The sequence below is a fragment of the Peromyscus maniculatus genome, chromosome 6 (genome assembly GCF_049852395.1).
Source record: "Peromyscus maniculatus bairdii isolate BWxNUB_F1_BW_parent chromosome 6, HU_Pman_BW_mat_3.1, whole genome shotgun sequence".
Classification (NCBI taxonomy): domain Eukaryota; kingdom Metazoa; phylum Chordata; class Mammalia; order Rodentia; family Cricetidae; genus Peromyscus; species Peromyscus maniculatus.
Genome location: NC_134857.1, coordinates 102,464,424 through 102,481,943, shown reverse-complemented (window position 1 = coordinate 102,481,943; position 17,520 = coordinate 102,464,424). Strand labels below are relative to the sequence as shown.

Sequence of the window (17,520 nt, the reverse complement as noted above, 5' to 3'; positions counted from 1 at the left end):
TATGACTTCTGGCATCATGTTCTGGGAACTGTTTTTTCATGTTTACAGTCATGAATGATGAACTTGTCTCTGAGTGGTGTGATTTCTGTGGAAACTGGAAGGACCTGCTAGGAAAGCGGGAGCAGAGACCTTAAGAGAATGCTGAAGGAAGTCACACAGTTTCTCCAAGCCACTCACAAAAGACAAACATTGACATGAAGAGAAAATGTGATCCGTGGCTCAGGCTAATAATTCAGGACACAGTAAGGTTGAAAACTATCATGGTTATTCATGTATACCACTTAATTAGATTTTTTTGTTCCAAATAATTATATTTTCATTCCCTGCATATTTCCTGAGATTTTTATTTAAACAAAATGGCCTGTTAGTTCTTCTCCTAACCCCCCAGCCCTTAGCTGAATGTGCTTAGAACCGGAGAATAGTCGGCACGTTTGGGGCTTCTGGTGCCTTAATGCTACGTTACTTGAAAACAGAAATCACAGGGTGACATTTCTGTGTGTTAACTGTAGGAACTAGAATCTCTGTTTGCTGGGAGACAAACGGCTATCACAGGACTGTGTGTTAAGGATGTTTTTAATGCTTCTTATTTGTACAGAAAGGGTTGATGTCCCAGGACTGGAACAGAGTAAAAAAAAAAAAACTCAAAAGATCTTACTATTTACTAGGAGGAAATCTTGACAGCATGATCACTGGATTAAGGTCAACAAACAGTTTTAAATTTTCATAAAAATTAATAGAAAATTGAATTTTTCATTACTTTCAGAAATTTTCTTTTGGATTTTTTTTTCATATTTAGTCACCAAAAATATTTGAAGAAGCAGTTTTTAATTCTCTTTTATGGCCAATTGTTACTTCTTTAAATACAAGTGAAATTCTGGCGCCCTCTCATGGTCAGAAATTTTAAGCAGTCTTTTATGTGTCCTGGCAATATACTGAAGGGCGCTTGCCCAGAGGCACCAAAGTGTCTATATCAGTCTTTTATTCCAGAGACATCAGTGGGGGTCAGAAGTCCCTTGGGGCACCACATTAACCTTTATCACAAGAACCAAATTAAAGAACGATATCCATAAATTAAAACCAAGCAAAACCTGCTGAGAGACATGTTGTTTATAGTGCTTCTAGATGCTACATTTGGTCCAGTAAGCCCAGATGTGGGACTTTGGAAAAAGAGTAGGATGCAGTATTAGTAGTGGCTGTGAAGCTACAGATCTGGGCCTGACTCAAGCCTTTTGCCAAGAAGGAAACATCTACGTTTTAGCTCCCTGAGTACACCAGGGAGTTGGTAAGGATGTCACCACCTTCCACAGTTATGGTGGGAAACGTTGCCCTCGAATTGGTAGGACAGGGCATTACCAATAAAATTACTATTATTGAAGAGTCTATTTAAGGACTAAATATTTATCAAACTTCAGTGTAAAATTCAAAGTAATTAGACCCGCTTTGCAAGGGTGAAACCTCATTTCCCTACTCTTAAAACTCAAAGTCCTGGGGGGGAGGTGGGAGAGGGGGAGGGAGGGGGACAGGGGTTAGTATGTAAAATGAAAAACAACAACACACCCTCAACGCCCCCTAATGATTACACCACATCCAGTCCTTGTTCGTTCATTTTATTGTTACAGCACTGCAAAACGAGAAAACCCCAGACATGCGGTGACTTTTCACAACGGCAGACCACCATGGCCATGTCTGACTTCACAGGACCCGGGGTGGGCGGGCAAGTGCTTCTGCGGAGTGACCCACCCTCCCACAAAAGGATCGTTGGAAATGGTTTTCGGTGTGGTGAGAGGAAAGAAAAGAAACCAACATTTCGATCATTTTAAAGGACTTCGCAACAAAACATAATTTACATAGTAACTCTTTTATGCTAGTATAAAAATAGTGCCAGAAACTATATATTTGTTCAGATATAGTGAAAAGGCATAAGAAATAGATATCAACAGTGGCGAGTGATGGTTCGTTGGAGTTCTTAAAATGTTATAGAAACTTCTATTTTCAGTTATGTACATCACTTTCAACAACATTCAAGACATGTCTACACAGGCTTTTGATAAGAATGAGGAGCCGTGAGGTAAGCTTTAGTACTTCCCTCTTGGCTCTCTGGAAGAGGGCGGAAGGGGTTCGAATCTGCAGTTGAATAGTCCACACGAACTCTGACCCCTCTCTCCCTGGCTGGAATATGGAAACATCATCTACGTCACAGAAGACGGGACTCCTTACCTACGTGTTCGTCAAGCTATCCGCAAGGTAAAGGATCCATGCTGACAGCAAGACAGGCCGTTCACTGACACATTAAGAAATTTCGGATAAAAGTGCATAGTATGTATGTTACAGATGAACAGGAAAGTGGTGGTTGCCCTCCATGTTTGCATGTCAAGTTGGGAGAAAGAGACACGATGCTCTTGGTTATTTCCTGCCCAGCCGTGAGCTCTGTGGAGTTACTGCCCTGTCTCAGCCGCTGAGCACTGTACCTAACACACAGAGAGGACTTAATGAAAGGTGGGCGGACGCATGGTTGACACCGAGGAACTAAGTCCTGCCACCTTACTTGATACAGCTGTTTACCGGAGAGCAGGGGAACATTTTGTCTTTCCATCTTAAATCAGGTTTAAAAAAAAAAAAAAAAAAGGCTTCGCTGTTTACCTGCTACAGTTTAGGAGTGTAATCTAGTGAAAACCACAGGACATTTGGAAATGTAGTAGGTGCCAAGCCTCACACTTCTGCAACATTCTGAGAGTAAAGGCACTTCACTGGTAGGCAAAACTGCCTGGGATTCAAGTTCCTCGTTCCTCTAAGAAACCAATATTTCCTGTACATTTCCATATACCTCCGTTTCTCCGGGATGCTGCTAACAGAAACTCTTCTTCATACCTAACCAGTGACAAAGCAGCGTCCCGGGTTTACGCTCCGGGCCAGGTCTGTGTGGAGTGGGTCAAATGCTCCCGTCTAAGGAACTCAACATCAGAAATAACCTGTGGGATGAGGTCACTTCTTTACCTCAATACCCCGTCTCCGGCAGTGGTCTCAAAGGCCCATAAGGAAGGCTTAGGGGCTAACTAGCTGCCTCCTGTGACGTTCCCCTCAAACGCGGGCTTTGTCCAAACCTAACTACATTAGGAACACAGCTTCCTTAGAGGCAGAGGTTAACTGACTTATACACATTCACATAGTATCATGACCGGCAAAGGCGAATCCTCTGAACATATAAGATCAGAAAACTTTATAGACAAGTTAACAAAACACAGGGATTTTTCCGGCTAAAAATTAAAATGAAATGTTATCCTATTATTTTACTATAGTCAGCCAAGCAATTAGCCAAACAAACAGGCTAGGACAAGAACAATGTCTTGTTCATTACAGGCAATATCAACACACGGTAGCATAAGGGAGAGATTATAACAATATAATATAATAAATATATTCCAACTTGAGAGGACATTTCAGAAAGGAAATATTCACATTCAGAACAGAAACTACGATTTGTGTTCTTGTACCACAGACAGAAATCCATGTATGGAATGGTTTTCCTATAAAATAAAAATTATTTGAATAAAATAGAACTCTCTTCTGTATGCACTAAAGTATCCAGCAATCACATGACACGGGCATGGCGCCACTTCCTATTTTAATGTCTATACTAGCAGGTAAGATAAACCATTACCTAAAGCAAACCAAATCATTTCCAACCTGACTTCTTGCTTGTTCACACGACAGACAAATCCTCCACACACAATGTCATCTTTAAAAAGATTCTCAGTGACGTAAGCTACAAACGTATATGACTGCATTTCAGTGTGCCTGCTCAGTCACAATGCTGGGCTAGGAGAATGTTCTCTAAGCACGTGTCTACACTCAGGAATTATGATATGTGCATCGGTGGCTCTGGTATGCTGATATGACTATTATTAGTGACAGTCTGTGTAATTTACACACCAGTGCATTAGAGGCAATCTTACAGATTGCATCTATATGACATGAGAAACACATAAAAGAATATTCTGAAAATACCAGTATTACAACAATAATACAATTAGCATCGGATGGCAGCTCCCTGGATTAGCTTTCATCAGTACAAGGCAATGCTAGTCTAACTTGCTTTGCCTTTTTGTAGCTGAGTAAGAACAAAGCCACAATAAAATAGTCATACACAGGATCAAAAGTGAACATGTTGAATTGTAAGCAAAGAGAAAAGGAAAAAGAAACCATTCCAATCCAAATTAATGTTATAAACCCAGATCAAATACTTCACCCACCTTGGGAGAGGTGGGAAAAGGGTGGAAATTAATAAATCACATCCCTCTAATTCTCCCCAAAGCCAAACAATTCTGTACACTCGGAGCTAATCCAGCTGCTCGACCGGATTCACTATCTGCCTCCAATACTGAAGGTCGTTTTTATTCAGACAGGAGAATTTCACACACTGTTCCTTTGAATTCACTGTCTGAGCTCCCTTTTAGAGACAAACCTCTGCTGTTCATAGAATTATTTTCTCCTCCTGCAAACCTGGCAGAGGAGTAAAGGCTAACTCTGCTCCTCCACATGTTTGGTCCCGTCTGACTTCAGACAGTGCTCCTGCGACCTCTCCTCTGCTGAAACTGAAATTGTTGGATTGAGGCGACGAAAAGCTTAAAAAAATAGTTTTTCAAGTTTTCAGTATTTAAAATGCAGATTGTCAGGAAGATCTTCTAGGGAAGTATTTCTCTTGGCTGAGGGCTCTTCCGGGCCCTCCTACATCTGGCGCACACTCTCTCTTGGGAAGGCCGGTGGGGGAATCATCTGGCCCTGGGCTTTAGGTGGGGTTCTGAGACCGTGCACTGAGGGGCTGCTACATGGACTGGCTGTAGCGTTGTTGGCTCTGCCACACGGGTGGGATGTCCTGCAAGTTGTCCCCATCACAGGAAGAACAGAGCAATTAGGTACCACATTTTCCTGCTTCTCCACATCTTACTTCGTTAAGACACTTTATATTCATCTCTCCCTACAAGCCACTCAGTCAACGTTCACCTCGTGACGGCTTTAAATGTCCCAGAACATATTCAATTGGCCTCTAACCTACTTTTGAGAAAGATTCCTAACATGTTTGAAAGACTGGTGACTCAGAAACACAAAGGCGGTTATTTATAATCCCCGAGCGAAACCGAGCTGACGGTAGGGACGCCATTTACACCAGTCTTATCAATGTGTTAAAAGTGAATATGACTAATCATTTCACTTCAGTGGCAAAAGAACCAATTACAGACAGTAGGCAGCAATCTCTAAAACACTTCATGCTATGCTCTCAAAAGTTGTGCAAAAACAAAACACAGCAATGGCAAAGTGCACACAAATATGCGTAGTGTGCGGAGAAGCCAGGCCTGGGGCCGTCCGCTCACAGGGGACCCTGTCAGTCTCGCTTGGCCTGGCTGCTCTCTCCGTTAATGAGCGTCTTCTCCTGCTGCTCTGCCAGGGCCTGCCACTTCTGTCTGTTCTTCCTGCAGCCATCCAGCAAGGGCAAACAGTCCTCCGAAACGTGCGTCAGGGCCTAGAGAAAGAAAGGAAACGACTAGAAGGAAGCCTCCTCCGCAGGCTCGCCACCGAGGGCCACATTCGTTGCATGAGCAGCCCCGCGGTGGCGTTCTCCTAAGTCCTAGGCACACACGCGCACAGTATTTGCCAAGGAGTCCCCTTAAGCTCTACATCTAAGGACCACAGCCGGGGACAAAGAGAGCACAAGCATGTCAAAGTGACAACTGAGCGGGGTTGGCGGAGGGGTTGAGGGGAGGGGTGGGGGAGCATGGATTGCTCTCGCACAGGACCTGAGTTTGGTTCCCAGCACTCACGTCGGGTGGCTCACAACTGCCTAGCGCTCCAGAGGGATCCATTGCCTCTGGCCTCTAGGAATAGCTGTATTCGTGTGCGCATACCCACACAAATAAACACACATCGTTAAAAATAAAAAAATGAATCTTAAAAAACGTAAGTGCTGAGCTGCGGGGGCTCATTTGTGCGCATGCGCTCCGTCTGTCTGAAAGCTGGCTCGCTCTCTGAGGGGGCTGCGGGAAGCTATGCCTGTGCTTTCTCACGGAATGGTTTCATGCAATGTACTTTTTCAATGCAAGATTCTCCTAAGGTTATTATTGTTACCAAGTGTCGTGCCATATAGCTACAAGCACATTTGCCGTAGCTTTCTTTGTAATAGGGAAATGACAAATAGCCAACAACAAGGCTTAGTAATATTTTTTTAAGTATTTTATGGTCATTACAAATGTTTTGAGCACACATCTAACATGGAACTATATATGCTATTATCATGGATTTCAAAAATCAACTTTTATGAAAGGACATGAACATCTTACATCACACACACTGACCTCCGTAGTTGCCTCTAAATAGTCAGACTAAGAGAAATTTTATCTTCCTGTTTGCTTCTCAGGACTTTCTGTTTGCTCTGCGCTGAGGACACGCTACTTCCATGATAAAAGCAAGAGGACCTTTTAAGACCGTGTAGAATTCTCAAAGCACACAAGTGTTTACACAGACTGTCAACAAAGGGAAATCCAGAAGGGCTCTTCTGATTACACTGTTCTTCCTGATTACAGGGATGGGAAAAATCAAGAGCCATGGGGTATCCTCAACTGAGAAGCTCTCTGTTCAACCCACAGGGAAAGTGTCTGTCCTACAAAGGAGGTCTGAGGGCACCAGAACACTGCTCCCAGCAGCTTCTGGAGAAGAACTTCTTCACAAAGGAGGACTAGCCAAATGGACCCTGTGGATTGGGGAGGCGGTGCCGCAGAGGTGGACATGGCTGGCCTTCTGAAACCTCTGTCTCCTTTGGAGGCTGCTGTCCCCTTCCTCCCCATCAGCAGGATTGTTTACTAAACCTTCTGATGCTTGTGGTGGTTTGAATAAGAATTGTCCCCATGGGCTCATAAATTTGAATGTGTAGTTACCAGGGCTGACTAGGGGTGACACTATTTGAGAAGGATTAGGAGGTGTGGTCTTGCTGGAGGAGGTGTGTCACTGGGGGTGGGCTTTGGGGTTTCAAAAGTGCCAGGACACCCCCCACACACACACCTCTCAGTCCCTGTGCATGTGGATCAGAATGTAGCTCTCAACTACTTTTCTAGTACCAAGCTTGTCTGCATCTGGCCATGATGATAAGAAACTAAACCTCTGAAACTGTAAGCAAGCCTCCAGTTAAAGGCGTTCCTTAATAAGAACTGCCTTGGTCATGGTGTCCCCTCACAGTAAGGGAACTAAGATGCTGCTAGAACCCTGGACAAAGAACGAGAACTGGAGGCCTGATGTGGTGGTGCACGCATTCAATTCCAGAACTCAGAGGCGGGTGGATCTCTGTGAGTTCAAAGCCAGCCTGGTCTACAAAGCGAGTTCCAGGACAGCCAGGGATATACAAAGAAACCCAGTCTCGAAAAACCAGAAAAAAATAAAAGCTAAGGCTATGGCTTGGTGGTATAATGCTTGCCTAGCATACCTAGAACCCGAGCTTGAGCCCCAGCCCTGAAAAAAAGAAATAAACATAAAATGAGAACTGGATTCTCAATTGTGCTTTCCACCAACTACATATTTGGGGCAAATATTTTTTTTTTCTGTGGAAGATGAATGCCATGTCTGGATTGGAAACTTCGTAGTTTTTGTCTATTCTTAACCTTTTATGGCTACTTCAGGGGGAATTTGCCAAATAAATAAGACTTACATCCATTGGAACCTATAGAAACAAAGACAGCATCTCTTTTCTTTACTGGGGCAGTAAATATCTAAACCAGTCCACCGAATATTAGATACATCTTTTTACCAGAACAACAAAAGCTACAAAAAGCCAAGAAGTGAGCCGAGCAGAAGGGAAATTGGAGCCCATATTCCTGCAACCTCCTCCTTTTAGTATTAAGAAAAATTTTCTTAACAATGTCTAAGCCACAGCATGACAGTGAAAAAAAGTTGGGTGACTATTTTTTGTACTTAGGCTGAAATTAAACTTTAAAAAGACAATGCCAACACACAGAGTATGCAGGAAATATCTCGAGGGCAGCACCAGCACATGCCTCTTAGTGCCCCCTAAATTAATGTGTTGGTGTCCAGCACACCCTAGGCACTCAGTAGATATTTATACACTGAGTGAGTCAATGCCTTTGTGAAATGGGAAATGTATCACTTGTTCTGTACAGACATCACATTCATCAGCAGAAAGAAACAATACCAACGATAATTATGTTTTTTGACTTTAGAAGCAAAAATATGTGTCTAGTGTTCATCTCTCCAATGTACTTCATATTTAATTCATAATACAATCTAAGTTTAGCAATCTAGTATTTTCCCTGTAAATACCTCATACAGCTGCAAGCAGATGGCATCTATGAACCCAACTTGCATACTTGGGATTTTATTTTTCTTCTCCCTGTTCATTAGATCCTGAAAATACACACAGAGAGATCTACATTTATTCAAAGCACACAGGAGAGGTTGGCTGTAAAAAGATGAATGGGTGGTCAGCTCAAGGAGGTAAGATAGCAACTACATATACATATATATTCCCAGCCCTACAAAGAAAAGGCAGAAACTAAAATGAACAGATCTCACATTCGAGGTCTATACCTTTATATTAAAAGGCTACATCAAACACTTTTAAAGTCACTGTTCCTTTTTGGGAATTTACTCTGGCAAAATAATCAAGAGGAACAGGTAGCAACGTCGCTGTTCGTCACTGTGCTCTTTGGAACCATGAACCTGGCAAATATTAGCAGCCAAGGGAGTGAATGAAGTTGTGGCTGCAGTCATTTCCTGTATAATTACGATCCACACATACCAAAGACCGTAATAGAATAAAAGCGGCTTATCACATGGAAGTGGAGAAAAGAAAGGACAAGACACTTGGGGGCATGACTTGGAAGCCATCTTTGTCTTCCTAGATTGCTTTTGCTCTTGTAATCAGCATGCATAATTCTTCTAAAAAGGAAGACAGTGTTAAAAAGTAAAATGAGCAACCACATCCCCAGGAGAGGTATCACGGAAGTATTCAGAAGCAGTATATACTTTAGCCAAGTGTGGTCGCATGCTTTAACTCCAGCACCAAGAGGCCGAGGCAAAAGGATTGTATGATTGAGACTAGGCTGATGTACACGGTACGAACCTATCTCTACAAGTATATAATTTAAAAGTGGGTTGAATGGTTCCTACCAACAAAGCCTCGTACTTACAGCAGGCTCGATGTTGAGTTCTTTTCTCTCTCTGTCTCCTTGATCGAAGAACTCAGCTGCCACAAGTTCTGCTATCTGAAACAGACAGCAGACTGAGTGTCCGGGGCGGGAAAAGCATGTCACTCTTCAAAACAGAGACTTTGAATGAAGATAACGAAATCTAGCAAATCGCTTGTTTCCACCATCAGAACCATCAGGATAAAACAGTAGCAAGAAATAGAAATAAGTCTGCGTTTGCTTTAATCATATAACCACAATCACGTGATCCTCTGTGACTAAGCAGGAAGTGACATGTTTCAGTTTTGCCAATCAATACCAAGACTGTGCCCATCTGTCTGAATAACCAGCAAGCTATTTATTAAGCACCTGTTGCTTTAATTTTTTTAAAAGCGCTAATTCCTTGAGAATTTCATACAAATGTATTTTGATCATATTCACCCTCCACTCTTCCCCCATCTCCTCCCTTCCTTGCTTGTTTTCAAATTCATGGCCTCTTTTTTCATTAATTGCTGCTGCTGCTGCTGTTGTTGTTGTTGTTGTTGTTGTTGTTGTTTGTGTGTGTGTGTGTGTGTGTGCAGATATATATTACTAAACACATAACTACAGCCTGTTCAGTCAATATAATGTCACTTGTGTGTTGTGTGTCTATCTCCAGGGCAGATCATTTGGTAGTGGATGTGCTCTCCATGGCTGGGGAAGATGGTGTCTCCCCCACCATTCTTTAGTTTCCCAACCATGTTATCATGTCTATTGGCGTCGTCCTTGTTCAGCTCATGTTTGGTCATCATGTTGATGAGCCTTTACGGATGTAGCTTCTCACATTCTTAGGAGTCACAATGTCACAGCAAACTCCGTGTTCTTAAGCACCTGTTTATAAAAAAAACCCCAGTACCAATGCTGTATTGCAACTGGTTGACAGGATTTTAAGTTTCTTGTAATCTCTCTCTTAATCTTTTTTTTTTGCAAATTCTGTTTTGATGAGTACTCTGGTTTGTTTATCTTATAGTTTCCCAGAGTTGGGATTCTGTAGCCCACATTCTCATAATGCCTCTTACTGGTTTCTTGTGGCTCAGCTAGACTGACATCTCATTTTCTCATCAGTCGGCCCCTTAGGCATGATGCTGTATACTTCCAGGAGTGGCTAATTATATGGAGTCTGCCCCTCTTTTTGTGATACTGGCAATAATTACTGATGTTTGCTGGAGTCCATTTATTTAGGGGTTTTTACAAGGGTGAGAGTTAAAACCAACACTTTTTAGGTTTGTTTTATTAGTTTTAAGTACCAAGAAAGTTTCCTACATCAATTATTTGGTTATGCTTCAGTGTAATTAATATTTAAGCAAACAGGCTTCTTCCCAGTGTACCCATTATAAACCCACTAGCCTTTCAAGTATCTACCAAAGGTGACACTAGAAGGTTTCATTTTTACTAATACTTTTATTAATTGAATTTTTGGGTTTAAACATATTCATGTATTTCAGTCCTTCTGGGTGCTCAACGTCTTCCATTTTGGCCCCTGCAAGCTTCTTGGGCTGGGTCCCTGTTCTCTGGACACACTCTTGCTTTCTGGTAACTTCTTGCTTTTAGTGTAACAGGGCTGTCTATGCTCCTGTTCTTGCTCTGCAGTTCAACTGGTCATGTCTTGATGGAGTCATGGATGTTCCAAACTGAGTCAATTAGAGACCTTAGTTGAGCAGAAACTCAATACCAGTGGCTGGTCATTATGCATCAACTCTTTCAGGGGAATGGAACTAAAACATAGCCTAACTTAAAAGAGTATTTCCAATTCAAATTCAGGACAACAGGATTTCTATAGAATGCTCCCTATCTTAGATCTTCACCTTTCCATTCACACTGAAAATCCTCATTGTTAACACTGACAAAGCTTCTTGTTGGCTTTTACCCCACATTGCCTACAATACTAATTAAATATCAATATAAAATTATCAGTAATAATGATTATTTCTAAAGTTTTTAGATTTATTATTTTACGTGTATGAGTATTTTTCTTGCATGTATAACTGTGCACCATGTCCATGTCTGGTATCTGTAGAAGTCAAAAGGGGGCATCAGAGTCAGATGCCCTGGGACTGGAGTGACAGACAATTGGGAGCCACTATGTGGGTGCTGGAATCGAACCCAGGTCCTCTATAAGAGCAACAAGGGCTCTTTTTTGTGTGTTTGTTTGTTTTTGTTGTTTTGTTTTTCAAGACAGGGTTTCTCTGTGTAGCCTTGGCTGTCCTGGAACTCGCTCTGTAGACCAGACCTGCCTCTCCCTTCCGAGTGCTAGAATTAAAGGTCTGTGTCACCACTGCCTGGCTGCAACAAGTGCTCTTAACCACTGAGCCTACTCTCCAGTTAAATAATAATGGTTATTAACAGTTATTTCAGCTTTATAACCTTTCATGATTCATATGATCATTATCTAAATTTCCTCATCACCTAGTGTTTACTCTTTATTGTTCTCCTTTCTACAGTATATTGTATCTACCTCTCCACTTTTTTACATCTATACATACATATATCTATACCACCTATATCTGTATCTGTGTCTATATATTACAGGCTAGGATCCACATATGAGCAAGAACATACAGTTTTAGTTTTCTTCTATCTGAGACTGTGTGACCTTGTTTAACATTATACATTCTAAGTCCACCTATTTTCATGAAAATTTTGTGATTTCATTTTTCTTTAGAGCTGATAGTATTATAGTTTATATTTGTATCATATTTCCACTATCTGTTCATCTTTTGATAGACTAGATTGATTCCAATCCTTTGCTATATCGAATAAGGCAGCAATAAACATGAGCATACAAACATCTCTGTGATAAAGTATGGATTTCTATGAATATATGCCCAGGAGGTACAGATGGGTCATATGAGAGCTCTATTTTTAAGTTTTGGAGGAACCTCCAGTCCAACTTCCACATGGTTGTATTAACTCGCACCCCCGCCAGTGATGAACAATGGTTCCCTGTTCTCCTTATTGTCTCCAACATTTTGTTGTCAAATTTGTTGATGAGAGTCATTCTGACTGGGGCGATATGGTGTCTCAAAATAGTTTTAATTTGCATCTCCCCGATGGCTATGGATATTGAACACATTTTATAATAGTCATTGGCCATCTGTGTTTCTTTTCTTAAGAGCTATCTACACCTTCATTAGACCATTTGTTGAGTGGCAGTTTTACCCCCCTGGCAAATTAATTTCTTAAAGGCTAGCTGGTGCAGATTTTTTTCTCACTCTGTGGGTTGGCTGTCTGCTCTCCTGATAGTTCTCCTTCATTCTGCAGAAAAAGTTCATTTCACATAGGCCCAGGTAGTTGGTGCTGATGCTGAGGGCCAATCTCCATCCTATAGAAGTTCTTTTCAGAAGTTCTGTCAACCACTGTCTTGAAGACTATTCCCTGTTTTCATCGAGTGGTCTCAGCATTTCAGGTTTTCAATTGAAGTCTTTGATCTATTTTGAATTGACTTTTGACAAGTGTTGAAAGCTAGGAATCTTAGTCCCTTCTCTTGAAGGTAGACACTGAGTTTTGTCAACACCGTCTGTTGAGTAGGCTATCCCCCTCCCCCCAAATATATGTTTCTTACGCCTTTATAAAAATCAAGTGGGCACAGCTTTGTTGTTTTATTTCTGGATTCTTTCATCTATGCCATTGGAATACCTGTCTACTTAAATCTTGAAAACGTATTTTATGTGTTTGGGTGCTGTGCTGCATGTATGTCTGTGCGGCACATGCAGAGCTGGCGCCTGCAGAGGGGAGAAGAGGGCATCAGACCCCTCGGGATTGGAGTTAGACGGTTGACAGCTGCCATGCAGGTGCTGGGAACTGAACCTGGGTCCTCTGAAAGAGCGCCAAGTGCTAACTGTCTCTCCAGTCCTGTCATTTTATCACTATAGCTCTGTAGTATAATTTGCGGTTAGGTATTGTGATATTTCTGGAAATATTCTTACTCCTTAGAATTGCTTTGGCTATTACTTTTTTAGTTTTATCAAATCTGTCATTGATTTTTCTTTTTAGTTTTTTTTTTTTTTTTAGTTTTTTTTTTTTGGTGGTGGTGGTGGATAAATGCATAAATATAATTGATAGTGAAAGTATAAAATCTAATGTGAAGCTCCACATTTTCAGAATGGCTATTCTAACTGTAGAGAGTTCATTGAGATGTACAGTGTGTTGGTTGCATTTCTCTAGGGAAACTCTGCTCTGTGATTCACCTATTCACCTGCCAAGGCTCCCAACAGCCTTCCTCTCTGACACTGCCACCCCGAGTCCCACTGGGTCTGCTGGGTCCTGTGGTCCATGCGGTAGAGCAGCCCGCACAGCAGCCTGGACCTGGTGCAGAGCCTCCTCCCTTCCCAGGCCCCTCACAAAGCCAGCAGCTTTCATTGTCACTCAGTATGTGGGCCGAAGCCGCACACCCAAGTGAGGGACCTGCTGTCCCCACAATCCCAGAGGCCCACTGACTGCTGTGCTTCTTTCTTGGGGTGAGAAGGGCCCGGGGCAGTAGCTTGTCCTTCACCACTGTCCTCAGAAGGAGTCTCTGCATGGTCCACACCACTGGACTCCTAAGCATCTCACTGAGGTAGAAGACCCTTGGATTTTGGTTGGATTTATTCCCCATCCTCTGATGTACATATGGGCTACCAACAAGTCCAGAGTGGTTGCTGCCTCCCGCTCACTTGGTCCAATCAGCACAATGTCATCAATATAATAGTCAATATAATGTGTTATTTGCTGGAAGAGACAGATGATCAAGGTCTTTAAACAAACAAACAAACAAACAAACTGTGTGAGCTTCCATATTAAACCCAGAATCTCCACTCAGTGGACCCTTATCAATAAACTCAACCCGATTTAGTTTGTCTCTTCTATCATTATCCCACACCCTTAAAATCCATTCCCACACATATTCCCCAGACTTCTGCTTGAACGGATTAGCAAACTCATTAAGCTCTTCTGTGGTATGGTATACCTCCTCATAGACTAGCTTTTCCCTTCATGCTAAGAGCCTGTTTAGCCTCAGGTCTGGTCATAGGTCTAGAAGAAACTATTGGTGGGCCCTGAGGGACATCAGAATTGTCTTGCCTGGCATCACCTTCAAGGAAGTCACTGCGGGTTCAGTAGACAGAGAAGGACTAATTCCCTCAGGTGAAGTAAGGAAGGGAGGTATTGTATAGCAGGAGGTCAGATAGGGATGCATCCTCTTCCAGGGTGGAGAGACTACTTCCTCTGCTGAAATGAAGCCTTTAGAATCTGAGAGTTCAAGTCCTCAGCCTTCGTAGGCTCCTCCTACACATCTCCATCCCAAGTTACAGGATCCAGTTCCTTGCCAATCAGTGTCCTTCCTTTAACCAATGACACCTTCTGAGGCTGAGACTTGAATTTTCATTGTAATTCAGGCAATCTTATATAATGAGGGTTCAGTTCCACTTTGCACAACTTGAGCTTTGTGGCTGCTGGAGAGAAGACTCTCTTTTAGGGCACACTTAGAAACCTTTAGTGCCTCCGGAGCATTGTATCACAGAGTTCACTGGTTTCCTTTGTCACTGTGTACTGAGATGCTAGGCATCGGTTAATTTTATCAGGCAGCTCATTTTTCCTTCTGTTAATATATTCAGAGGTGCTAGAAGCAACCAGCCAACACTGTTACTTTCCCATAACTGTCAAAAGTTTTATGCATAGAGTCACTAAATTCCTTGTCCTTCCCAATAGGTCAATAGGAAAAGGAAATGTATTTATCTCAATGCATTCCTCAAATACTTCACACCATGGGTTTCTAATGCTCTCCATGATTCCAGGAGGCCCTAGTAACAAGTTGGAAAGCCTGTTCCAGATACTTAAAAATTCATCCTTATAATTCTTTTTCTGTAGAAACAGTCCTGGTGCCACAATATGCATTAGGCAGGTTTCCTTGGCGGAACAGAACCAATGGGATGAATATACAGAAGAGGGGCTTACAGGTCGCAGTACAAGCAGCCTAGCAACGGCTGTCTCCCAAGAATCCCAGAGGTGTTCAGTCCACAAGGCTGGGTGCCTCAGCTGATCTTTGGTCAGGGTTGGAATCCCAAAGAAGTAGGTTCTAATGCCAGTGAAGGGATGCCTCAGCAGCAGGAAAGATGAACTTGCCAGGCAAAACGCAAAAGCTTCCTTCTTCTCTGTCCTTTCAGCTGGTCTGCCACCAGAGGATGTGGCCCAGATTGAGGGTGTGCCTTCTGATATCAAATGATTAGGATTGAGGGTGTGTCTTCCAACTTCAGGTCAAGAAAAGCCTTTAAAGGCATGCCTAGCTGCTTAGGTTTTAGTCGACTACATATGCAGTTAAGTTGACATCCAAGATTAGCCATCGCATATAGATTTTTGGGTCTGGCTAATCTCACTGTGTCATGTTTTTATTTGAAAATCCTTTACAATAAAGTTATAATTATAAGAAGTCTTTTTATTTTTTCATGATTTTATTTTTAAAGTAGATCCCTCTATAGACATAGGGTCAATTACTGTTTCAAGGACTTGGGGGAAGAGTGCTTGCCTAACATATGCATAGCCCTGGTTTTCATTCCCACACCAAAAAATTAACTAAATTCATTAATGAAATTACTTCTTTTATTTTTTATTTTAAAGATTTGAAAAAAAAATTATTTACGTGTGTCTTTCTCCCTCCCTTCCCCCCCCCCCGTGTGTGTGTGTGTGTGTGTGTGTGTGTGTGTGTGTGTGTGTGTGTGTGTGTCTGCTGTGGAATAATCTTTTTGTACACTGTGAAGATGTGTCTCTGGCTAAGGTGCCTTCTGATTGGTTTAATGAAGAGTTGAATGGCCAATTACTAGACAGGAGAGGATAGATGGGACTTCCAGGGAGAAAGAGGATCTCAGGAAGAATCTGAGGCACTCAGATTTAGCCAGTGAGACTCAGAGGGAGTCAGGCATACAGTATGGAGGAGAGATAAGAAGCCACATGATAGAACATAGATTAATATAAATGGGTTAATTTAAGTTATAAGTGCTACAAGCCTAAGCTAAGGCCAAGCTTTCATAGTAATAATAAGTCTCTGTGTCATTATTTGGGGGTTGGCAGTCCAAAGAAAGTCTGACAAGAAAGACCTGTTACATATGGGTGCCCACGGAGGTCACAATAGGGTGTTGGAGTCTCTGGAACTGGAGTTATAAACAGTTATGAGCTGACTGATGTAGGTGCTGGGAAGTGAAACCCAGCCTCTGAAAGAACAAGTGCTCTTAACTGGCAAGCTCTCTCTCCAGTCTAGAAATTATAGTTTTTAAGTTACCCAGAATGAATTAGTATGTCTCAGAGTATTCATTTTTGTTTCTGTTTCTAATCTAAATCAGGTTAACTATTTTTACTTCCATAGTCAATTTATTTTAATATGTCCTTTTTACATTTATTTATATATTTGTGTGTGTAGTATGCACATGTGTGTGACAAGATGTGTGTCTAGAGGTCAGAATATAACATCACAGATAAACCTCAGCACAGTGACAGTAGGTGATTTTAATACTCTCACCAATAGGTAAGTCATCCAGACAAAAACTAAATAGAGAAACTTTTGAGAAAAATGACATCATAAATCAAACTTGACATTTACAGAATGTTAGTTCCAAACACCAAAGTGTACACTTCCTTCACAGCAGCCCACGGAACTTCCTCCAAAACTGACCACATATTAGGACACTAAGCAAGTCTCAACAAATATAGGAAAAGTTAAATAGCAACCTTATCCCATCTGATCACATGATAATAAAGCTAAATATCACATGATAATAAAGCTAGATAACAGAAATGGCAAAAAGTACCCAAACTCATGGAAACTAAGAAACACTGCTGAATGACAACTGAGTCATGGAGAAGTCAAAGGAAATTGAAAACTTCCTATGTAAGAATGAAAATGAAAACACAACATACTGGAATCTATAGGAAACCATGACTACAGAACCAAGTAAAGTTTACAGCACTAAGTGCCTACATAAAAAGAACTGGAGAAATTTCATACTAAAAACTTAATTATACTCCTTAAAGCATCAGAAGAAAAAAAAAACACCCAAAAAGAGTAGATGGGAAGAAATAATCAAATCCAGAGGTGAAAGGAATGAAATAAAAATTAAAAATAGAATATAAAGAATAAACTAAATGAAGAGTTGGTTCTTTGGAGAAAACAAATAACATTTTAAAAGTGGATAAACCTTTAGCCAAATTAACCCAAAGATAGAGAGGATCGATGAAATTAAAGAATAAGGGGTGGAAGAGATGGATGACCAGAGTTGGGTTCCCAGTGCCGGCACGATGGCTCATAACCATCTGTAACACCAGTACCAAG

At 41.6% G+C, this 17,520-nt stretch overlaps 1 protein-coding gene across 3 annotated transcripts in view; it reads right to left on the bottom strand.

Annotated features, from left to right (window-relative positions):
• Positions 1-1,591: 1,591 nt before the first annotated feature.
• The window catches only part of Pde5a (phosphodiesterase 5A), a 145,723-nt gene continuing 129,794 nt past the window's right edge, over positions 1,592-17,520 (bottom strand). For 2 of the 3 annotated variants that reach the window (XM_016010110.3, XM_042279824.2), the window contains exons 19-21: positions 9,189-9,263; positions 8,320-8,403; positions 1,592-5,518 (exon numbers count right to left, since the gene is read on the bottom strand). In XM_016010110.3, coding sequence (XP_015865596.1) covers positions 5,381-5,518; positions 8,320-8,403; positions 9,189-9,263 — 297 coding nt within the window. In that variant the 3' untranslated portion in view covers positions 1,592-5,380. The remainder of the gene's footprint in view (positions 5,519-8,319; positions 8,404-9,188; positions 9,264-17,520) is intronic. The other variant, XM_006991870.4, reaches the window with a different exon arrangement.